This window comes from Cyprinodon tularosa, unplaced genomic scaffold (assembly GCF_016077235.1).
Source record: "Cyprinodon tularosa strain WSP-4 unplaced genomic scaffold, ASM1607723v1 ctg71, whole genome shotgun sequence".
Lineage (NCBI taxonomy): Eukaryota > Metazoa > Chordata > Actinopteri > Cyprinodontiformes > Cyprinodontidae > Cyprinodon > Cyprinodon tularosa.
This window is the reverse complement of record NW_024039463.1, coordinates 4,833,707-4,859,026: the sequence shown is the minus strand read 5'-3', so window position 1 is coordinate 4,859,026 and position 25,320 is coordinate 4,833,707. Positions and strand designations below refer to the sequence as shown.

General features: G+C 37.3%; 1 protein-coding gene across 6 annotated transcripts in view; it reads left to right on the top strand.

Annotated features, from left to right (window-relative positions):
* The window catches only part of megf11 (multiple EGF-like-domains 11), a 180,930-nt gene that overhangs the window by 129,740 nt on the left and 25,870 nt on the right, over positions 1 to 25,320 (top strand). For all 6 annotated transcript variants that reach the window (XM_038268941.1, XM_038268939.1, XM_038268938.1 and 3 more), the window contains 5 exons: positions 1,201 to 1,413; positions 3,640 to 3,814; positions 14,817 to 14,937; positions 22,806 to 22,969; positions 23,065 to 23,167. In XM_038268941.1, coding sequence (XP_038124869.1) covers positions 1,201 to 1,413; positions 3,640 to 3,814; positions 14,817 to 14,937; positions 22,806 to 22,969; positions 23,065 to 23,167 — 776 coding nt within the window. The remainder of the gene's footprint in view (positions 1 to 1,200; positions 1,414 to 3,639; positions 3,815 to 14,816; positions 14,938 to 22,805; positions 22,970 to 23,064; positions 23,168 to 25,320) is intronic.

The following is a 25,320-nucleotide window of genomic DNA, read 5'->3' as shown; positions in this document are numbered from 1 at the left end:
GTTTAACAACATTTGAATCTTACGCAAAAGACCAGTTTATGCAGACTTAACAGATACTCGTTGACCTATTCCCTCTTTTTTATTTTCAAATGAGAAGTAAATCTGGCTTCTGTTTTAGAAGATAAAGGCAAAGCTGTAAAATTTTTCTCTCATGAGAAATAAGCATTTATTAACATCCATTACTCCATCTGAAGGTGCACTGGAAGCTTTTAATAGGGGTATTTATGCCTAATTAATCTTGTACTGTGTGCTGGCCAGAAAGGTTTCATGTCTGGAGGCCTCATCCACATTCACTCCTCCCAGTCTGTCCATTGATCTTACCGTGGTCTATGTGCTGTTTGGGTTTCTGCTCATTAATTATAAGTAATGGACTTATATTAAGGCCTCATCAACATACACAGATCTTTTTAGTTTTCCATGCCTGCTGGAGAAGCCCAGGGCAGCCAGCGGTTATTAGTCTGACTAAAGCAATTGTCTTTTTGATGGAAACACCTCCTTAACAAGACCTTTCTTTATTATTTTACGAAATTGCCCTCATTCATTTTGTTAGTGGCAGGTGAATGAACCTGCCAGGAATAATCTGAGATTGTGTTAACCCTCCCAGCTTCTCCTGTCGAGTATAATATTTCAGTTGCCCCATGATGTTACTAAACATAAGGAAATTCAAACATCAGGCATGACTTGAATGCTTTCCTATGTAATCGAACTGTTTGTAATGGCTTTGTTAAACTCCAGAGACTAATAATGCACAAATAGTGTGGAGGGAAAATAAAGAGAAGGCAAGCACAAATTCACTGATCTGGTTGCTTCTTCATATAGGAGAAACTCTCAAGTAATATTAATTTTTCTACATGACGATGACTGCCAAGTCTCATGGAGCCCCTGCAGAGACACTGAGGTACTCACAGCAGGCTCTACTTTTAGAGAGTTTTTGAAAAGTGCTTGATAAAAATTGACCATGCCAGTCTGGGTCTTTTAAAGCACATAGCTATATTTTGGATGTTGAAATGTTAATAATATATGTGGTTATTAAAGTAAGGGTTTTATTTAAACATGAAATAGCCACTGAAGTATTTAAATTTAAATTTTTTGCATGGCAGTGGGGTAAATTATTTATTTTGTAGGTTACTGTTGATCCATTTTTTCCTCTCCCAGTGCAGCAATTTAAAGTAGTGTCATTTCTTTGCAACTTTCCCTTAGATGTCAAGAGGACTGTCCTGTGGGCACCTACGGTCCACAGTGCAACCATAGGTGTGAGTGCCAGAACGGTGCAAAGTGTCATCACATCAATGGAGCATGTCTGTGTGAAACAGGCTTTAAAGGCCCTAATTGTCAGGAGAGATTCTGCCCCCCGGGTCTTTATGGCCTCATCTGTGACAAGTATTGCCCTTGTAATACCACAAACACTGTCAGGTAAGTGAGACCCTCTGTGCATTGCAGCACTTGGCAGTGGCTGATAAATGGAGTCGAGGTATTGTTTGGTTTTGCACAGGGGTCCAGTTTTTACTCAGGAAACTATCGGAAAGACGAGTGTTCCTTTAAAACTACTTTCTGCTTTATGAATCCAAGTTACCCTTACTTTAAGCTGTAATAGATCCCATTCAACCACTTTTGATAGAACAACATGCCTTTATGAGTGAGTAGTAACTTTCTTAATCTAAAGGTTACAAAAAAATTAGCACATTATTTTTGGTTTACATCATTCCATCATGTTTATTTCTCTCCACATGTTTAACTCTATGTATAATACTCTGGAGTTTTTAGACTCCGATCTCCATTAAGTTAAAGAGATCAAGACAGTATTGAAAAACACTTATTTCCCAGTAAGATATAAGTAATATAAATTAATTCTTCACACTGCCTAAAAGTGAAATTACATGAAGTCTCTATAAGAGGTGCTTCCTCTGCGTCATTACTTGTCTATGGTACATTACTTACTGTTCATAGAAAAGATGACAACATCAGCTCAGTTATAGCCTCTTTGAATTTGCTCCCTGTTCATCTTAAGATTCTGATATGTTTTAAGCTTGGTTTATGAGTGACATGTCCGTGAGGTCCGCTTGGCAAAATTACGTCAGACAGAATTTCCCATTTCCTTGGGAAAATTTGTAACTACGCGGACGGATCCGCATGGAAAACATGGCAGCAGGTTCGTAAATCTAAATGTCTACCGACATCCTGGGATTTGGCTCATTTATATCACCACTATCACATTGTGGACAAACTCCAGGAAAGAAATTGGCTTTGATTAAGTTGTAAACAGGTTTTTTTCTACTTCCTCATGTAGTGTGTGTCAGCAATGGGTGGAAGGGTTGCTTTGAGGACCCAGATGCAGAGACAACTGAAGCAGGGATGTGTTCTGAAAGGTTTAATTGAAGACCAAAAGGCAGCAGAGGCAGAAATCCAGAAATCCAACTCAAAATATAAAACATACCAAAATCATGGAGACAACAGGGTAAAGACGAGTCTGAGGAGCCGGGGAGAGACGAGCAGAGTAGACAACAGAGCAACAAGAAGGAACCAGCACTGAGTGACTGCAGAGGTGGAGTATTTAAGGAAAACCAAACAAAGGAAGGACTAACGAGCTGAATGGGGAGCAGGTGTGGGTGGAACTGGCAAGAGGGAATCCAAGGGAAAAGAAAACAATCACAAGGGGGCAACAGAGAGTAACTAAAGAATGCTTGAAGATAATGGAAAATAAAAACAAAACAACTGATAACAGAAAACTCAGAGTAACAAGAAATAGGAATCATAACAGTGTGGTGTTGTCAGCTTGCTGTTTGTGCTGAATGTTTTTGCCAGTATTATCATTTACTGCAATAGTTAGGTAATTAAAATCCTTTTTATGAGTGATTAGTTAATACTAAACCTGATGGTTTTTATTTGCACATAGCAGCAGCAATGCTTTCTAAATATTGGCAGATTCAACCCAATTTCTTGGTTTTCTAGGTTTTTCTTTCTTTTTTTTTTTTGATATTTTCAATTCAGTCCCTGTGTTATTAAATTTTTTTATACCAATAGTTTTATCCATGGAAATATTTTCTTTTTACTGTGGCTTAGATGGGCTGTTGTCCATAAATGGTCTTACTTTCATGTCAATGGTGCCACGAAATGTTTTATAAGAAAAACATTAACATATTCAATAACTATTTTGCAAGTTATACAATTATTCTTTTATTTTCTCAGTGCATGCAGTGTCTTCCTAAATGTGGGTTATTTTTACTGAAGGCTTTTGAAGGCAGCACACGTTGTCGTTCCCTGTGAATAAGAACCTCTGTGATTTAATTTCATCTCTACTTACCTAAAAGCCAGCAGTCATTCCGCAGTCTGTAGACATCCTAACCATGTCTCTCAGTTAGCTTTTAATCGCGACCTTTGCTTCATTCATAATTCCTCAGAAACATTCATAGTTAATGCAGTGTTAATGCTTTGATTCCTGCAGGAGCTGGGCATTGGCCATATAAGTCATTACTGAATGAAGGAGAAAACGGACACTTCATTTATCTGAAACAAGCACGTAGCCTACAGTTGCTGTAGGCATCCCACTTAGATCTTGCTCAAACATGAAGAGTTGATCGTTTCAAAGGTTACTTTCCTTACCTTTTCCCATAATGCTGTCTTGTTTCGATTTATTTGTAGCTGCCATCCACTATCTGGTGAATGCACATGTTCACCAGGATGGACAGGACTTTACTGCAATGAGACCTGCCCTCCTGGGTTCTACGGAGAAGGATGCTATCTGTCTTGTAGCTGCACCAACGGAGCAGACTGTCATCCTGTCACAGGCGTCTGTACCTGTGCCCCTGGCTTCATGGTGAGCTTTGTGTACTCAAAACATACGTAGCTTTTCCAAAAAGATCTGTTCTCTCCGTGTTTAATGTTAATGTTTCACTGATTTCACATGTTTCTCTTGTGTTATTTCTGCTTTGATTCTTTATATTTATTTATTTTTTTAAGTTGGACTTAATTTCAAGTCAACATGTGTAGATTAATATGTCTTCCAATTTTCTGTGATATGGGAGCTGCCTTTTTTAATCCTATCTTATGAGTTTATTTCAAGGAAGAGAATATATGTATAAACTTTTAAACTGATCTTGAATAAAAGCTGTTTTTCTTGACAAAGTAAGTGAAAAACGCTATAATGCAAACAATTTAAAATCACTAAAAGCACTCAAACTTTAGGTTATAAGTTTCTCTCCAATTCTAACTTGCATCATATTCCTAAAGACCAAAGTCGTTTGGAAAAGCTGAGTTTCCATAAAAATTTTTTATATAATTAAAGATAAATATTTTCTTTTATTCAATCAATTCAAATATTAATAGTTAAAGTAATGAACCATTGTCCTTTTTGTAAAAGTTCCAGCATATTAGAAACATCTGTCACCAAAATGTCCCTCTGATCTATCTCAGTTGGACCATCAGAAGGGCAGTGCGGTCTGCATGGTCCCTTTTATTATAACATGTTCTAATTGCTACAGAAGTCATACAATACAATTTCTTGGTTGGGCCGTATGTTAAAATTGATCCATTCTTTTCCTGGAGTAAGATGTAATTTCCTTAGGTCATGACTTCATGACTCTAATAAGTTTAAAAAACGATTAAAAAGAAAAAAAAAGAACAAACATTCTGTCTCTATGTCAGCATTTGCCGTAGATTAGTGTTTCACTTTCATCATTTACAGAAACCTGTATTGTGGCAAAACTGCTGCCTAAAACAAAGGAGCCCTGGTTTGCAAATTCTTTCTAATAATTTGTTCCAATTTTTTGAGTTGAAATTGAGAACAATTGCAGATAGGTAATACAATTTTACTCGTCTGATGAGATATATAATTGGCTAAATCATGATGCTTCTCTTTAGTTACTCTTTACTTACATAACATAGGATACTAAACACTAGTTTTCATCTAGTTTTTTATGTGTTATACTGTAGGCAGAATTTTCTGTTACTGAATGGAACAAGAATGAGACTAAAAGGAGTATCAAAGTAGCTCAATGTAGGGGACCTCAGATAAATTGTTGATTAAAAAAAAACATTTAAAAGCATTTAAAAATTGATGGCTTGAAAGGAAAACAAAAACAAAATTGAGATGTTTGCAGAGTCTTTGCTTAAGTAAAAGTAACTACTGTTGCATTCCGTGAAACCTTGTAATTTTGTAATGTTGTAGTTCTGAAGGTTGTAATTTTAATTTATGTTGCATGTTATCTGTGGCTGCTATAAAGAAAAAAGAAAAAGTCACTGAGGCCAAAATGTTTTGGAAGTGATCCCAGTTTCTCTTTAGGCTCTTTTTATACACAGACGGTTAAAATCAAGGTGAAGATGTTTGTCATTGTCATTGATATGCTTTGTTAAGGCACCGGACATCGACCCAGTATATTTCAGTCAACAATGAAGCCCTTTGCCACAAATTTTGTTTTTAAATTAATCACTAAAAATATATAGGGTCACAAAGACAAGTACAAAGCAAGCTCAGACCTGTGCTCTTGTTCCTTCAAAGCAAAAGCAAAGTTAATCTTTGGTCAACTCCATTTGTAGTTCTTTTTCTTGTAGCCATATTGTCCCCTTTTTACAACTGTCAAATTAGTTGAGTAACTCCAATCAGTTTCGCCATTGTATTTTGTGTTTTGCAATCTGGAGTTACGGAGCAATAGAGACCAGGAGAGTCCACGTCTGCCAATGTTACATTTCAGTGGAAATTGCCTGTGTCTTACAGCGAGCCTCTGTGGTGAATTGAGCTACCGAGCGGGGCTCCAGACTGTGTCTTAATTTGCTCCACCTGTTCGCTGTGGCGGCTGCTGGGAAAGGCTGCCAGATCCATTAAACAGACCTAGAGGGCAGAAGCTGGATAGGAAAGGCGGCAGTCAGATGGGAACAGACGCGGCTCATATGGAGAATTTGTGTGTTTGTGTGTGGGGAAATGGAGAGGTGAACATTCATTGTTTTTCTTGTACTTAAGAAAGCTGCTGCTGTGCAAACCATTGAAACATATTGTTTTGCATTTAGACGTCTGTAGCTGCTACCTGTTTGTATTCAAGTTGCATGCTTATTATCAAGTGGAGGTGTTAAAATGTGATTCATGATGCTATGATTGCCAGGGAAGTCCCTTTCTCTGGGGATCGCTTATAAGACTAAGCCTCCCCATTGCATTCTTTTGTTCTGGAGTCCCATCGGACGGCAAACCAAGCAAAGTGTTGGAACAGGCTGAGCACCGGCATGCTTGATTTAGTCCTAGTAATTGGACATGCTCTTTTTGGCTCGGACAAAGTGATTACATGTTACCTATTCAGGCTCTGTCCCTTACAATCTGCAGAATGGGCACGGTGTAACATGCAGTTTCTACACACTCTGTCCAAAGTGCTGCACTTGAAACTGAAATCCTGTAGGAATCTGTTCCAGTTTCCCTTGGTAAAAGATTAAAAAAAAAAAACACAAAAAAAAGCTATTCCCATTCCCAGCTTTCATTGTTGCTACCTTTTTGTCATCTTGCAATAAATGTAAATTCACTCGTCAAGCAAGTAGATGTGCTGCTAAGGAGTGAAACTGATTGGTAATTAGTGGTTCCATTTGCATCAGGTCTCAGTGGGTAAAAGCCCAATCAATGCTGTGTCAGGTAAAGGCTTTCTGAAAAAGAAGTACTCCAATTACATTAAGATACTAATAGGTACAAATTTACTGCTGTGGCTGAGGGCAGTCTAGGTGCGTCTATATTACGCAAACCCTTTTCCAGAGTTTCCTGGTGACATTCTTCTACCTCTTTCATTTTTGCTCCAACAACCATGGCCAGGTTGGACTAACAGGGTAGAAATCAACATCTGAAAATTGCTGTGGTTGGGAGGTTGTACTTTATGGATTTACCCTGACCGAAACCTGGATTTTTGTCATATACTGTAGGGGTTAAACAGTTCTTACTGTTTTATAATTTCCAGCATTTTGTATTATCCATCTTTGAAGTTAATGATTTCTGTTCAGTTTGAAATTATGAAACAATATAGAATTAAATTTTTGTTTGCAAACACAGATTTAAACCTATTAAATCATGTCTTTACAGAGTACAAGTAGAATACATCCATTAAATCAGCAAGCATTAGTGGAATTATTGATTGAACTAAATAAATAAAGGGTAGGTTCCAAGCCTCTGTGGGGGCGTATGGAGTAAACACTCTTGTCAAAGCAATTTTTAGAGATTTAAACCAATAATGAAAGAAAGTTCTGCAGCCTTCTAAGGTACAAATTAAAGCTGTCACTTTCCTGAAGGACAGGTGAGTGGTTATACCTTGTCTGATATTTGTGCAAAAGCTTTATTATTGAAAATCTATTGATGCCATAAACTTACTGGATCATTTCGGATTTTAATTCTGTTTCAGAGCACACCTGCTTTACAGCAATATTATATTTTATCCCTGTAAAACACTAAATTGCTCTTCTCTTGTCTGATTTCCAGCAAAGATTAGTTTATTTATGATAAACCATAAATAAGGTGTATATATGGTTTGGATCCAAGGTTGAAATTCTCAGTGTTGAACTGGATCAAGACAGACATGTAATATTGTGTAATAACAAAATTGTCTCACTTTGAATATTTTCAAAATGTAAATGTCAAACAATCTTCTGCAAATAAAACTTTAGTAAGCATTTTTAGGTCACATCTTAGCACAAAGATGACCATTCAATCAGTGTTAATTAGTTTTAGCACCTGAAATCCTGAAATGTAATAGTCTTTATCAACACAGTCAGTGCATTTGGCATCAATAACTTAAGTTAATACTGAATAATTACAGCCTTATTGGAAACCAGCATTTGCACGATGTAGTTGCAGTAATATTGCAAAAAATATATATATCAGAGTCCCTGTCAGTGCTTTAAGTGGGCAATCACTCAGTGCCATCACTACGAAATTTCACCCATCAGTGTACTGAGACCTCTATATCAGCATCCCCCCATCCCGACCCTTAGTTCACCGTCATTTATGGCTTAAAAAATTAAGTCAAATGAAACAATTTCCTATCATGCAAAACACTTGGAGTGCATTTATGTAGCTAATGAGTGATAAAAAGCAGGGGGAAATTATCTCGATTTGGTGTTTACATGTCTCAAAAAGGAATCAAACTGAGGCCGATTTGAAATACAGCAGCAGCACTCAGAACAGTCCTTCACTACACAAGCAAACGGAGGTCATAGCTAGGATTGGTGCATCAAACTGTAACTGACGCTGATGCTGCAAACACCCCAGTGACATACTTTAGTGCTAGCTTTTTGGGGGCTCTGAGCACAAATACTGTGCGGTGCCTCCTACCTGGAAACCAACAATAAAAAGATATTTGTCAATTTGTTTTGTCATTAGTCCTTTAACTAACTTTAAGTATTAATGTTTTGAAAACATCATGAAATAAGGATCTTCAAACATGTTTAATTTTGGTCCAACAATAACAAATATATTGCCACACAAGATGGTTGTGTATAATCTATATGGAGGAAAACGACAACAGATTTTAGGAGATTGAATTGAATAAACAAATAATGTACAATGAATCAAATAAAATAATAGGCTGTATTTTATTATGTCTCTCTCAGTACTTGGTGCCCAAGCTACAGTACTTGACACTACTGTATGAGTGCTGAGTAAAATAAAATGATTGAAGTGGTATAGGTTCGTTGAGGCCTATTACTAAGAAAAGTATATTTCACAGAAAGAAACCATAATAGGCCTAATAAAATATTAATTGGATTGTCATTTCTTTGTTTTTAAAGATCTTCTATTTTTTTATTCTTTTTTATGTTCTGTTTTCATTTTAACACCATGGGGCTTGAACTTGATATAAAAAAAAAGCTTTAAGACACTTTATATCTGGCTGATATAGATTCGATTTAGATTGGCTTTGTTTTTTTTGTTGTTCTTTTGAATCAGATGTGTAGATGATAGATATTTGTTTGGCATTAAGGAGATTGCCTGCACTTATTGTTTACCACTTTAAGCCCTGCCGAACCATGACCACTGGTTGTAGTTTATCACGTAAAATCACTGCTTTTTTTCTGGTGACAAATTTTCCCTTTCTCCTGCACGCACCGAATAGTCAGGATCATTTGAAATCATAGCATGGATTTGTCTTTCTGTTTATCTATTGGAACCCTTTTCATTTTTTTTTATCACATTCTAGACTTCGCGGTTGCAGTGGGAGACCTGTGTCCAGTGATCAGTTACACTGAGGCTGCAACTGTACTGCAGTAGGACGTGTTTACCATAAACACCAAAAAGTTTTGAACCCCACAGTATAAAGAGAATTATTTTTAAGACATGATGGAATACAAGGTTTCTAGAGTAGTGAAAAAAAGATCTTGGTCACATAGCTAAAAAGTTCCTTCAAGCTTCTGGAACAGTAGGACACTTATAGCGCTCTTATAGCTCTGTTATATAAGTTACTGCTGCTCTCATACAAAAGACTGACAGTCCGTGAATTAATAATAATTCTCCAAATTCAGACCTTTGTCCTTCTCCTCTTTGAAGAAATGTGAATCAGATGACTAATGAGAGTGGTGTCTTTCCACTCTGAAGAACAGGCCAAGTAGTGCGCTCCCTGCACCGGGAGGGGGAAACCATATGAAACTTAGCACCACCATGAATACTGAAAAATCCATGTGGCAATTTGTGGTTGCATAGTGTTCTACCCATAAGTTCAGTCACCAGTAAATTGCCTTTGCTCTGAGGAGGGACTGAAGCCTAAAACCTCCACCTCTACCATCCCTTCCCACCCTCATCCATCCAGCTTTACCCCGTCAATCGCTCAAACTTCTCCACACAAAACTGCAACTGAAGTGCTATTGTTAGCCGTCTCAAAGCTGTCACTTTCAGCAGAACAAAGGTTACTGCAACAGATTGATAAAAATTTCATTCACAGACAGACGTTTTTATGTGGTGTACGAAGGAAGAGACTTTATAAGATGTGTGTTCTGCCCCTGGCGTCCACTGGCACATCTCCTCCTGCCTCCTGTTTAAGCTGAGTTCAAAATGATAATGAGAGCAGTGAGCAGCCAGCATTCCCTCAGCACTCTGGTGAGCAAAGCAAGATCCACTCAGGACTCCTCTGGGCCTCTAATTGGAACCCTAAATCATTGTGTCACCTGTCACTCAATGCATGGTTTTTGAAAGAGAGGCTGTGGGAGCCCGTACAGTGGCTGTGATCTCCAGCTGAGGGAGGGACAAGATTAGTCGAGGTGGGTTCCTCTAAGCCTATGAAGGAGAATAATTCTATGATAGGTTTGAAGAGGACATACAGTACAATGAGTACTTTAAGCCCTTTACCAAAATATGGGGCCAAAATGGTAGCTTTAATATTTGCAAATGTGTGTGGAGGGCTTAATATTATAAATGAGAATACCAATAAGAGATCAGCATAATACCAGTTTTATGTTTTATGTTTTTGAATTAGAGAAATTATTTGGTTATGGGGCCAAAATGGTAGCTTTAATATTTGCAAATGTGTGTGGAGAGTTGTGTGTCTGTATCTCGATTTGTGTGTGTGCAGTGGGATTTGAACATGTGTGAGGAGATTTGTGAGTCTGTACAACAATCTGCAAATGTGTAAAACTACTTGTGTGTAATCCGTTTTGCAAATGTGTAAAAAATCCACAAATCTGTATTCAGATCTGCAAATGTGTACTGAGATTTGCAAATGTGTAAAAAATCCACAAATCTGTATTCAGATCTGCAAATGTGTACTGAGATTTGCAAATGTGTAAAAAAAATCCACAAATCTGTATTCAGATCTGCAAATCTGTACTCAGATCTGCAAATGTGTACTGAGACTTGCAAATGTGTAGATCAATCTGTAAGCACACACAGAGACACTTGTGTCTGAAGTATTTTCGCTTCAAGACCCAGAAATACAGACAAATCATTGGTTACAAGTCAAGCGGTTTTTCGGTTGGCTCTCTTTGCACATGTGATTTTTGCTACTCTTCTGCCGCGTGAGATGCACAAATGCGTAGAAGGATTTGTATGTGTATTTTCGCGATTTGTAACCCCTTGCGCAGGCTCGCAGGCTCACATGCTGCCCTGACCGCAGGCTCGCAGGCTCACAGACAGCCTCTCTCTGATGCGACAGTTCAGCACAACTTGCTTCACATACAGCCACATACCACCAGTTGGCGATATTGTACAGTACGTGACGTTACTGGGGTCCTAGGGGTTGTACCTGCTAAGTTGAGAGCAATGGAATCCCGTCAGCTTTCTGTAAGTATATTTCTTAAATTTTTTCTATAGTTTGCATTAGTAAAACTGTTTCTTCTTCTTCTGCTTCTGTTTTATGGCGGTTGGCAAGCAACTCTAAGATGTGCATTACCACCATCTACTTCAGTGGAGTGTGGATCGGGATGCTATGTATTTTCCCACTGAAAAATAAAAATAAATATTAACAATGTTTACATAAATAAACATATCCTTTCTATCAATTTTGTTTTTTCAAGATCAAATTACAAAAATAATCATAAGTAGATTTTTTTCCCCCAAAATATCTTGTATATTTAACTGTAATTTATTTTCTTGTAACCAACTTAATAATTCCCTTCTCTCCATAGAATATTTATAACAAAACAACAAAACATGCTCCACCGTCTCCCCTTGATAACAAAAACCACAACCTCCTGTTCCCATTCTAAATAAGTTTCAATTTAACCCCGTGTTTCCGAAACTTAATCTAGATATAACCTCTTTTTTATTCCTTTCCGTTTTCCTCATTTCACCAATTTTCCTTTGAATACTATAAAGCCACCTTCCAGTTCTATGCTCTTCCCACAGCTTCTGCCATCTTTCCGTAACCTTTTGTTTAATAATAGATTAAATTTTTTCCTTACTGAATGGTATCAATATATCATCCTTGTCACGTCAACTCCCGCAGCAGAGGGAAAAAAAAGGTAGGAAAAAAAAGGCTGTCAGGCTGTCTGTGAGCCTGTGAGCCTGCGGTCAGGGCAGCATGTGAGCCTGCGAGTCTGCGCAAGGGGTTACAAATCGCGAAAATACACATACAAATCCTTCTACGCATTTGTGCATCTCACGCGGCAGAAGAGTAGCAAAAATCACGTGTGCAAAGAGAGCCAACCGAAAAACCGCTTGACTTGTAACCAATGATTTGTCTGTATTTCTGGGTCTTGAAGCGAAAATACTTCAGACACAAGTGTCTCTGTGTGTGCTTACAGATTGATCTACAGATTTGTGGATTTTTTACACATTTGCAAATCTCAGTACACATTTGCAGATCTGAATACAGATTTGTGGATTTTTTACACATTTGCAAATCTCAGTACACATTTGCAGATCTGAATACAGATTTGTGGATTTTTTACACATTTGCAAATCTCAGTACACATTTTCAGATCTGAATACAGATTTGTGGATTTTTTACACATTTGCAAAACGGATTACACACAAGTAGTTTTACACATTTGCAGATTCTTGTACAGACACACAAATCTCCTCACACATGTTCAAATCCCACTGCACACACACAAATCAAGATACAGACACACAACTCTCCACACACATTTGCAAATATTAAAGCTACCATTTTGGCCCCATAACCAAATAATTTCTCTAATTCAAAAACATAAAACATAAAACTGGTATTATGCTGATCTCTTATTGGTATTCTCATTTATAATATTAAGCCCTTCCAACGGTTTATCACAGATTACTGTAAGATTTTGCTCTACTTTTAGTTTAAATACGTTTTCTTGTTTTCTATTACCAGTAGGGGCCCAAACTGTTTGCATTGACATTATTTTCACTGGTATCACCCTCTGTGTGTATAAGAAGAATATTTTTGCTTTCTATTTCAATTGCTTTCTCCTTTAAATCGGTTTTGGTTTCTGCTGGTACTTTTGCATTGGTTAGGCAAAACAAATAAAGATACAAAAATGTTATGGAATAATGAGAAACTAATTAAACAAAGGTGTGAGAAAAAATTTTTGTTTCAATTTCCTAATATATATATGCTAAGATAAGCATTGAACATCAATATGCTTAAATAAAAAAAGCTGTTGTTTCGCTTTACATAAATAGAACATTTACTGTATGCTCTTTTTCTAAGTGACACAAGGCCTAACCCTGGTCCTTAGGGCCCACTGTCCTTTATGTTTTAGATGTGTCTCTTCTCAAGCTTCTCAAATTATTGCATTATCAGCCATGAAGTGCTGCAAAAGCCTGTTGATCATTTTTCCATCCTGGCCAGGTTTATGGAGAAATGGGAAAAACTGAAACATGTAGGACAGTGTGCCCTGAGGACCAGGGTTAAGAAACCCTTTCCTAGATTAAACTTACAGGCTCAGCTTTTTCACATACTTCTCTACAAGTTGCAGAGAACTGCTCTCTTTTTTTCTATCCATTAAATATATTGAATGCAATAAGTCTAGTTATAAAAATTCCTCTCCACTTAATATTCCATTGTCAGATTGAAGTGGCAGCATAATAAAGTGAAAATGATTCACAATTACTGCAACTTACCCATGAAGTGGTAAGTCACATAAAATCACAGACAACCTCAAATTTTCTGGAGTGTCAATAGCTGCAGACCTGTAAATTTCTTATGATCAACAAGAGTACATAGAGTGCTTGATGGAATTGGTTTCCACGGCTGGGCAGCAGCATTCAAGCCTTACATCACCAATGCAGTGCAAATTGTTGGGTACAGTGGTGTAAAGTACGCCTCCAGTGGACTCGAGCAGTACGGATATATTCTCTGAAGTGGCGAATCATGCCTTTCTGCCTGGCAGACAGTGGATAAGTCTTGGTTTGGCAGTTGCTAGGAGATCTACACTTTCCTTACTGCATTCTTTTATATAAAATAAAGGGTTATGTGGGGCTATTTGGCTGGAGTTGGGATTGGCACCTTAGTTCAAGTAATATTCTGGCCTGGTTTAGCAAACCAAGAAGAACACGTGACCCAGATTAGCTTCACCCTTCTTAGATTCTAAAACTCTGTATTTAGACTTAAGAAAATTGGTCAAAGCATCCCCTAAACACACTCCTAAGCCTTGCATAATCTCTTTATAAATTAGTTAAATCAACTATATCTGCAAAAGCTTTACCAACATCATATCAAGTTCAATGGATCTCACGTTTAGCAATGCAGTTTTTATATATCAGCTCATTCAAATGACCACATTTAACTTTTTAACTTAATTAAATTAAAAATGATTTCAGACGAGTGTTGTTGATTTAGTTTCAGTCAAACACACAATGTTGGCTACAAGATTTTCTTTTGCAGAACACATGTTAAGACCATCCACTGGTCACACACAAGACAAAGATGCCAAGTTATGTAACAGGAAGCCCATTGAGGACAGAACTAGTTGTACTAATGAAGTGAAGAGAGGAGAATTGAAAATGTAATCATCGCTTGCCTGCTCAAGGATGGATGAGAAGTGTGCATTCCCAGGCCTTTGGAGTCTTGCCAGGCTTGCATTTGAAAAGCGATGAGATTTTCTGTATAAAGAGAGATGTGGAGAAAATTGAGAGATGGGGGAAAGAGGAAAGCAAGAGGCATGGCTGGGGGAAGGTGCTGTCAGAATATATAGAGGGGATAATTGGAAGCTTAAAAATGATTGCTCGGTGGTGATCAAGTGTGGTCTTTTCCCCTTTACCTTTACTTTAAATTTATTGTTGGTTCGCTATTTTTTTGCGCGTGTACACTATGAACAGTAACCTTTTCAATAATCCATGAAGAACTGCAGTTTAACCCTTTTTATCATGCCGTATTTACATTTACATTAAATGATCTGATACAGATATTATTTTTCTTTTGTCTGATTTTGCATTATTTTTTCCACAGGGCGAGGACTGCGGTACAGTGTGTCCACCTGGACTTTTTGGGCCAAGCTGCATGTCCACCTGCTCTTGCAACAACCAAGCATCATGTTCCCCGATCGATGGCTCCTGTATTTGCCGAGAAGGTAGATAATTTTTTTACTTTTGTTAGCAGTGGTTAGCAAGCCTTCTTTTTTTACTGAGGATATTACACCTACCCTACAGGTCAGTCTCACAGATTTACTAGTGAAATAATAAACACTTATTATACCTTACATGCAGAGAGTGCAATTAAAAGAATTAATTGTATTGAAGGCCTGATCAGATAAAAAATGTTTCATTTCAGACTGAAGATTCAAATCATTTCGGTCTGAAGAGAGAAGTGTTTTTTTGCCGATGCCTTATTGGCTTCCCTGTACACTCCTATTCAGATATTTGGAGAAGAGTAATCTCCAGTTGACAAGTGTAGAAATATCAGCGTGATGTTTTTCCACAGTTTTTTCAGTTCTACATGTGCTTACATGATCTAATCTGACCCTTTGTACATGTATACACATGCTGTGATCGCATAATTTTTATCTATATAATTTTCATTCAACCAAGGTTTAGATCAGCAAGGGGAGATTTTGTGCATGTAAAAGTAAGCTACTGTTCACTCACAGAAATATGCAACCCAAATTTTAAGAATTATGCATTTTATTACATGGCAAATTCCCTTTTACATTTTTGGGGATAAGTTTAACACAAACATATTAAAGAAACCTTACAGGATAAATATTCATTAATTTAATTAAGCTTATTAATTTGTATAAATCGCATAATAATTAGGTAACCTTTATTCAATTCAAACAAAAAATTTTAAGTATTTTAAATAAATAGACAAATTAGTATTCATTTTGAGGAAGTATACTTTATTAATACAAATCTGATCATTATTTATTTTAAATAACTAAGCTTTAACATACAAATGAATAGGGATCATGTAAGGTTTCTTTAATACTGTAGGTTTGTGTTCAAATAATCTAAAAAAAAAAAAAGTAAATGGGAATTTGCTATGTGATAAATATACAGAAATCTTAAAAACTGGGTGAATTATTTCTTTGGGTGTTCACAGAGATGTGATTGACTTGTAGTTAAAATGTGTTGCTGAAGTGCTCATTTTGTTTATGAGTAGTATATATTGTTGTCTGTAAACTACCCATACGTTGTAATACTATGAATACATTAGATATTTGTATACTTATTACCTAGTAAGTTTTCTGACACAAAAAGTGTCTTTGGTAGCAGATGTTTATAAGAAAAAAAGAACCACTATCATACATGGATCAATACATGTAACTTATAGCAGAGGTGTTTAATTCTGATTCTCAGGACCCACTGTCTTGCATGCTGGTGAAGATTTTCAGTCATCCAGGTCAGTCATTCTAAAAAAGTAAAAAAACAAAACAAAAAAAACACATGTATAAATAGTAGATAACAGTGAACGCTCACTTATGTACTAAAAACTAAATAAAACACATAAAACAGCATAAAATAAAAACAGATCATATATAAAGTGGTTCCATTTAGTACTAACTGTTTTATTCAGTTAGTGTCCTCCAATTTCAACACTTATTAGAGCCGAGCAACACAACATTAGACCAATGTTCAAGGACCAGCTCCCGGAAAAAAGGCCCCTTAAAGACATGTCACGGTTCATTAGAGAAAAAAACTTGTTAGAGGCTACTCTTAGATTTAAAGTAACTGCAGGACAATGAAGCCGGAAACTTAGGTTCATTGTGCAATGATTACAATAATGGCTGTTCTGAGGGAACACAATAAAACGAGGTTAGAAACAGCAGAGCAAAGATGAGATTGTAAATCATGAAAAAACAAAAAAACAAAAACACAACAGATAAAAGCATTATGGCACGTATACCAGCAGAGAACTAGTGGTTTAAGTTTACAAAGTTAAGTTTACAACCATGTAAAATGGAACTTTGCACAAAAGAATAGTAATCAAGGGTATGTGCACTGCATAAGGACTGCTTCAAATAATCTAAGACATCTGTTAGGGTTAGCTTCAGCTACACAGATCAGAATGAGAGGTTTTAGCTGGCTAAGAAAATGACTTTCAATAGAATTACTCACACTTAAATGATAGCAGGAATCCTACTTGATTTATTTGTCTGTTTAACAGCCATACTCTATCCACAGCGCTTTCCCTTCAAAATAATTTTATTCTTCTATTCATTTAACATCTGTAACTTTGAAAACTTACAATCTCTTGTTGGTCTGTGCTCCTTGGCATACCTGGTAGATTGTCTCCTCTCTCTGGGATTTTCCACATGGTTGCTGAGGATTGGGTTCAAGGGTGCTTCGAGAGAATATCAGCTTCCAGTGAACAAGATGCAGAGGGATAAAGGTTGTTATGAAAATGTTTACCCATTGGTCAAAATATCATCCCAGACATCATACGTGGTATTTAAATATTTATCAACAGTATTACTTATTCATCAGTGTACAATAGAACTGTATATTACTATCACAATCTACATGCCTGGGAATGGTTGAAAGGAAAACATGACATGGTAAGGGATCTACTTCTTAAATATCATTAGATTTTGTCACAAGACAGCTTTACAAATATTTGCCATGACTTTGATTAGCAGCATAATTATCACATGCAGCATCACTTTTATAACATTATAACATGTACTTCAATTCAATTCAGTTTATTTATATAGCGCCAAATTCACAACACATGTCATCACAAGGCACTTTACAGTTCAACCAGATCATACAGTCAAATTGATACAAAGTTTTCTATCTATGAAAAACCAGCTGACTGCATTGACTCAAATACAACCCCCCCACACTAAGCATGCTTGTAGCGACAGTGGAGAGGAAAAACTCCCTTTTAACAGGAAGAAACCTCCAGCAGAACCAGGCTCAGTGTGAGCGGCCATCTGCTGAGGCTGACTGGGGTTCAAGGAGACAGAAGCAGAGACACAAAAAGCCGCTGTAAAAGGCGGCCCCGTCCAGGAAACACACAGCCAGGCAGACGAGCTCCGAGCCAGCTCCCATGTCAGAGGACAAAGAGAGCACATCCACCCAGTCACAGTCAGAGAAACAGGACCACACTGGAAAACAGGCCGATCTCCAGCATCTATAAACAATGGTGTTGATGTGGTGTTAATTAAACACTAAATGTAAATACTGCTTGGCTCATCCAGCAGCCTTTAAAATACATGTTTTATACATACCATTCAAGTCCCAAATCTGCATATTTGATGCCAGCCCCTTGTTTTGGTAGGGTAAATTTAAAATATTTACATATATGCATTCTTGGGCGTTGGCTACAAAGCTTGAAACACAGCTGTCTTACAATACAATGGTTCTGGGTTCAAATCCTAACCTGGGGTGTTCTGCAGCACTAGAATTGTTAGATTGATTGGGGTTTCTAAATGACCCATAGATGTGATTTTGTATAAATGGCTGTATGTTCTGTATGTCTCTGTGTCGCACCATGATGTGCTGTCGATCCGTCCAGTGTGTGCACAACCTTTCGCTCAAACACTGTTGGAGATAAGCAGCAACCTCCCTGTGAACCTTACAGATGGTATAGAAAATGGAATGGATTCTTGCAACTTTATTGTGTAAAGTGCAAGAATCTGTAATGCAGATATAATTTAACAAGCCAAGCATAATAGTGAAGCATACCTGTTGGTGTGTGACATTTTAGGAATTGGACTTGAAACCCACCAATGGAAGGTTGAAGGACTATAAATGTTATAATAACAATGTTATGGAAAAATGAAATGTCTCCCTCATACTGTTGCTTGGCCTGACTCTGCTTGGCGAGTACTAAGATTCTCGTACACCTTTTTTTTCTTGTATTGTGACTGTTAAGATCCGCTGTAAACAAAAATTAAACTTTTCTGAGTTTCAACCATTATTGTGGGATGAATCATTTTCAGAAAGATGGTAGTCATGGCACATTAATGGCTCACTAAATAGTTTGATGAGGATGGAAATGAAGCCATGAAGTCACTAAATTAAAGCTCAGTGAATACTTCAGAGAGATTTGGTGATCACCATCATCAATCACGTAATGAGCTAATAATTTCAAAAGACTGATATTTTCAAGTAGGCTATTAGAGATTTGAAAAATGAATCCCAGGGCACAGCGGAGCTTTTTCATGCAGCTCATTGTGAGCAAATTTAAGTTGTTATCCAACAGTATTTGATAAACATTAATAACTATATGAATAGGATTTTCTACATCACATGCATAATATCCCCATAATTATGATTTATCTTGTGGTTGGGAAAATCTATTTACTATTACATTTCTTCTACCCTTCTAATTATGATTTACTTAGAAGTATTCACTCTAACAAGGCACTTGCCAGACAAGGCTGAGTGCAGGTCTTGACTTACTGATACCTCAGAAGCTGTTTTCCAGTTTTAGATGTTTTGGTAAGAGTCTAGACTCCTTTAGAGTCAAGGTTATTTCAACAAAGGCTTCAGTTTGTGATGAACTGTCTATTTTGTCTATGAGAACCTCTCCCTGTGCTTTTTTAATAGTTAGTGAAATCCTATGTGACCAGAACAGGCAGGAGCATTGGCAAGACTGTATTTGTTCTCTCTTGCAAAGATAAAATAAAATGCTGGTGTGAATGAGTAAACAATTCCTTGATAATTTAAAATGTAAATATTTTTTGACAACAATTTTCAGATTACAAAACCTTCCAATCCAGTCTCCTTAACTATTTAATTCTAGCAGGATACCATGGGTTAGGTGCCTATCTCAGGCTGTTAAAAGGTTAGAGCTGTAGTATATCCTGGGCAGTTCACCAGTCCATCACAGAGTGACACAAACAAATAACACCCACACTTATATACAGCACTTTAGAGACATAAAAGCACCAAATGCATGTCTTTGATAGTAGGAGAAAGCTACAGTATAACACTGGAAAAGAAAACACTCTCCAAGGGGAGAAGATTCATATTCTACACAGAAAAGCTTCTCTTGGTAATAAAGACAGAAGTTTTTTCCTGCAGTACAATGCTGCTGTTTAGCCCAGATCTCAAATCCAAGTTAGAAATTAAAAATGAGAATCTCTATTATGAAAATGTATATTTACATTCAGAAACAATTTATGCTGAAGAATCTCGTTCAATGGTTAGAAAATGAGTAAGTGAGCAACATTTTTACGCAATATAAAATATGTACTCTACTAACAAAGTGACAGATTTTCTGATATTTTGCCTATGATTAGATAGGCAAAATATATTTATAACGATACAGTGATGTTCAAATAATCTATATATTGCTCTAAATTTCATCCAAGATACACCATTATGTGTGTCACTGATGGTATTCCAAATGTGTTGCCTAAACTGAATCCACTTTAAATGAATTACAAAATAATTCACATGAATAACAGCAATTCATGTGAAATTCATAAAACACCAAAACAGAGTAAAGCTCTTCTTCAAGGAGCAATAAACCAAATTGGTGCATAAAAATCTCAGTAAGTGCATTATAATCTTAATATGGGCGGTATAACCTGGCCACATATTTTAACTTGTACTTTTCACTGTGGAATTAATTTAACTTAAAGCTCCAGCACAGACTGCACATGCATTTCAGTCCTAAAACCAGTTACAGTTTCTTTTTTTTTTTATTCAAAACCTGAAAACATTTCACTTGTGCTTAGTACTTGACTTATTTTATATTTGACCCAAACATTTTCTGCACACCCATTTCAAAGGTACATGTTTTTCTTCTTGAGGAGCAACTAATCAGCATGCTCAGAGGTGAGACAGCTCCTATGAGAGCTGATTATATCACCAGCAGTAGAAAAGACGTGCTCTGCAGGTACACTGGTCCCTGGGACACACAGATGTCTTTCGACGGGCTGGCCAAGGAGTGGGTAGGCTTAAACATGACATTTCCACCAGTCCAGTGGGTCATCAGTCAGTGGTAGAGGTGGAACATCTATGAATTGGAGCAAGTGTAGACTTCCTTTTCTTTGGTGTTGGTGCATTGGTGTCTGGAGTCTGAGGCTGCTCAATGCTTCCTTCTCCTTCATTAGAAGAAAGACGGCTAACTTGAGGTTGATCCACATCTGCATCTTCCTGTATAAAAAAGAAAAATGACACTGTTTACGTTACTATTCAAAAACATGTTTATAGAGTACCTAGTTAACACTATACCTTAACTCTTGTTATGCATCAAAATACAGTTGTAATCAAAAATGTATGTACATTATATAAAAGAATATAACTACTAATTTCTTACAGTCAGTAATTCAGACTCAGCTTTTCCTTTTCAGGCCATTTAGCATTGCTTTAATTATTTCTGTTTGCTATATAGCATAATTATGAGAGGGTGACTTTCTTACAGATTCTTTAAATTAATTCATTTAATTTCATAGGTTTCTGTAAACTACAAATAATTTCTTTCATGTATTTTAAAGGCCATGAAACATTATGTGACTTGATAGAAAAAGTCTGAAGTAATCAGCCAGTACATTATCAAGATTTTTGTGGACTGACACGTTTCTTATCCATCCTTGGCTACAGTTTTCTGATACCTAAAGCTCCCCACATTCATCTGTTCAAACAGTTATATGCAAATATAAACAATGTGGGGATATTGGCAATTATGCTGTTTAAACAAGTCCTGTTTCCCAGAGATGAAGATGTTTTTCTGAAAAATGTATCGACCCTAGATCTAAAGCAGACTCCCTTGGACAGATTCTACCTGAAGTTGGTATTAAATGTCATTATCCTCAGTCAAACAAGCCCTAAACTAACATGGTCACTCAACAAGGAAGAAGTCATTTCTCCAAATGTAACAGCAAGTAGACCAAGGAACAAATACAGGCATTTCTGGAAACATCCCATCGACTAATGATACTAAAATTCAAGTGTTTGGCCATAATGACCAGTATTACAACTAAGTACCTTAAAAGCACAATAGGCTAAGATATAATTGAATGTTTTCAGAAAACAAGAAACGTTGTTGTTAGCAAGCACATGGTATTTTTTGTTGGATTTTGTGACAGTTAGTTCAACTAGATGAGTAAACAAGTTTGCTAGAAAAAATAAACAAAAGCAATTAGATGACAAATAAACGTGACGTATACAAATATGCCATAACTTAGGCATGTTTTTATGATACTACAAATATTGAGGAAAAACTGGGAGACACTGTCCCATATCTGAAGTGTTGGATATCATGTTTTTTTGATTGATTGTTTGATTAATTGACTCTATTGATCTCGCAATGGAGAAATGTACTCATTACATCAGCTCAAATAGTAAAAAAGAGAAGAAGAAGAAGGTGCTAAAGGAAAAAAAGGTGCATGGGATATAAATAGTATATATAGTGCATCCAGTTGCACTATAGTGCAGACAGTTCTTTTTTTCTTTTTTTTTCCTTTTACATGTTTACAAATGTATTTACATGTTTACATGTGTATTTCTTTTAGATGGTGCAACCCAGTGCAATCATTATATATATATAATGCACTGGGTTGCACTTTTGGGTGTTCTGTTACAGAAGAAAGGGATGCAGCTTACCAAAGACAATATCATAAAAAAAGACCATTAGATGAAAATTCTCCACAGTTTTCCAGACTGACCATACAGGACATGGATATCTAATATATTTAGATATCCTAAAATGTGATAAAAAAAAATGTAAAATATCTTTAATAACCTGCCATTTAGCCAGTTAAATAAATATAAAAGCTGGTAATTGAAACCAATCGGAAACATTTTGAAATGATTATGTATCTGGTAAAAATAAATAAAAGTCATGTTTCTTCTTAGCTTATGTACATTTCTTGCTTATTTAAATTTAGGCTCGGTGTAAACAATCCATAATCAAAACCTATAGACTTTTCATGATCTTTTTTTAAGGTAAGATACATTGCTCAAATTCTGGGTTGTCTTTTTATTTATCATTTCCTGTTTTTATAAGTTTGACATCTTTTCTCTGTTCTTTCTGTTTTTCAAGGCTGGCAGGGTGTGGACTGCTCCATTCCTTGTTCCAGCGGTATGTGGGGTCTGGGATGTAATCAGACATGCTTATGCAGTAACGGAGCGGCATGTGACCCTGTGGACGGCACCTGTGCTTGTTCTCCTGGCTGGAGAGGGGAGCACTGTTACGAGTCCTGTCCTGTAAGTAGACTCTAACTCAGCAAATAACCAAACCCTTTGATCAGCTGCCATGTGTTCTCCCCTTAATCTGTAACTAAAGTAACTGTCATTATCAGGATGGCACCTATGGACTTGACTGCCGTGAGCGGTGTGACTGCAGTCACGCTGACGGGTGCGACCCTGTGAGTGGCCACTGTCGTTGCTACCCAGGCTGGACAGGTCAGGGCTGCTTCCTCATGAATAAAAGAGGCTTATCTTAGAAGTCCAGAGTTGATCTAATAATCAGCACTAAATGAAAGACATCAGATGCTTCTCAAGGACACTGATTCCATCCATCCATCCATCTATCTTCTTCCACTCATCCGGGGTTGGGTCACGGGGGTAGCAGCTTTAGTAGGAGGCCCAGACGTCCCTTTCCCCAGCCGCTTGGGCCAGCTCCTCCGGGGGAATCCCAAGGCGTCAGCCGAGAAACATAGTCCCTTCAGCGTGTCCTGGGTCTCCCCCTAGGCCTCCTCCCGGTGGGACGTGCCTGGAACACCTCACCAGGGAGACGTCCAGGAGGCATCCTAACCAGATGCCCGAGTCACCTCAACTGGCTCCTCTCGATGTGGAGGAGCAGCGGCTCTACTTTGAGTCCGCCCCTGATGACTGAGCTCCTGGCCCTATCTCTAAGAGAGAGCCCAGACACACTACGGAGAACACTTATTTCAGCTGCTGGGATCTCATTCTTTCGGTCATGACACAAAGCTCATGACCATAGATGAGAGTAGAAACGTAGATCGACCGGTAAATCAAGAGCTTTGCCTTTTGGCTCAGCTTTCTCTTCACCACAACAGACCGGTACAGTGACATCTGCATCTGATGTCGCTGATTAACAAAAAAAAAAAAAGTATATAAGATGTTTGCTGTTTTGTGTTGTATTGTGTGTTTACAGGTTCTCTAAGCAAGGATTCAGTAATAGATTGTTTGGTATATTTGCCGATGGAACCAGTGGCATTTCTGGATCCAAGATGCTGCGACTTCAGCTCTGATTTAATTGTTTTGGCTCATATAATGGATGCTGGCATTTAGTCATACTTTTTAGATGTCAAGTAACTTTTTTATGACAGCAGGACTAACCTTTCTGACCTTGGCAAATATTTAGGCTAGAAGTCCTTTAAAATTTTTGCAATATTCATTAGGGGTCCAACGCTACAATTTTAAATTCTGTTTAGATGTGTAGCGTTTTTTTAAGCTTCAAAAGAACTTTCTGAACCCCTTATTTTATTAGATATCAATAGTATTTAATATGCCCTCATATTTATACTATGCTAAGAAACAAGGGTTAAGTGTAAGCAGGTTAATTTCCAGTCTACACTTTTTTTTCCTTCTTGGTCAATGACCACTTTAATTAGAATTTGGAAACCACAATATTTGATAGGATGGAGTCACAAAGAGATCAAGATAGTCAGGGTTGGACATCATAAGGAAGGCTTGAACACCTTGCATATCTGCTTGATGGCTATTTTTCACTTTCAGAGTTTTGAAATCATACTTGATCTAATTGAATTATCACTGAAATGTAATGATATACAACAGTTATATCCTTCCATTTAAAAAAAACACTTTTATTGAGATGTTCACAGTTGATGTCTACTATTATCAAAATAAGTTGCTCTGTTGAAAAAAGCTGCGGAGAGGAAATTTTGAATGACAAGGGTGAAAATCATTTAAGTCCAAAATGATACATTGTTTCTGAATGTCAAAGGGAGAACAAGAGAGGGGTGAAAATTCAGGAGAAAAGGTCAGGCCTGTGAGCCCCGAGAGCCCCACTCCATTCAGCCTCCTGAGCTTAGGGCATTTATTCCAGGAAACAATGTAGGTTTTATTAGCTGCAAGAATGAAGACGACAAAATGGGCCTCTCATGCTCTGAATCCTGCACAGGTTGGGACCATCTGTCAGCCTTAATTGAGTCGCCAGGGTGCAGGGCTGGGGGCAGTGTGCAGCCCAGTGGGTCACACAAACATGCACAAGTACACACTGGAACCGCAAAAGAACGGACTATGTAAGATTCGATACAGTGCAGTCACTGGAGTCAGGCATGGAATAAGACGTCTATTTACAGAAAGTCTTCAACTATTCTTTTTTTCACACATACTTTGTCATATCCCAGGGTGTGCTCAGTTCAGAGTCTGTATGGCATTCTACTGTAAATTAGGTGATAGTTTTGTTATGAGATTTGCAGGGAATTTTATAAGGCTTGAGTGGAGCGTGGGCATGCTTGTGGAAGCCGGTAGATCTATGTGTTTATTGCCGAGTTTTCATAAGCCTGACATTTTCAAGCAAGAGTTATGAGGGTTTCACTAACAAGACAATTGATAGTGAGAATCTG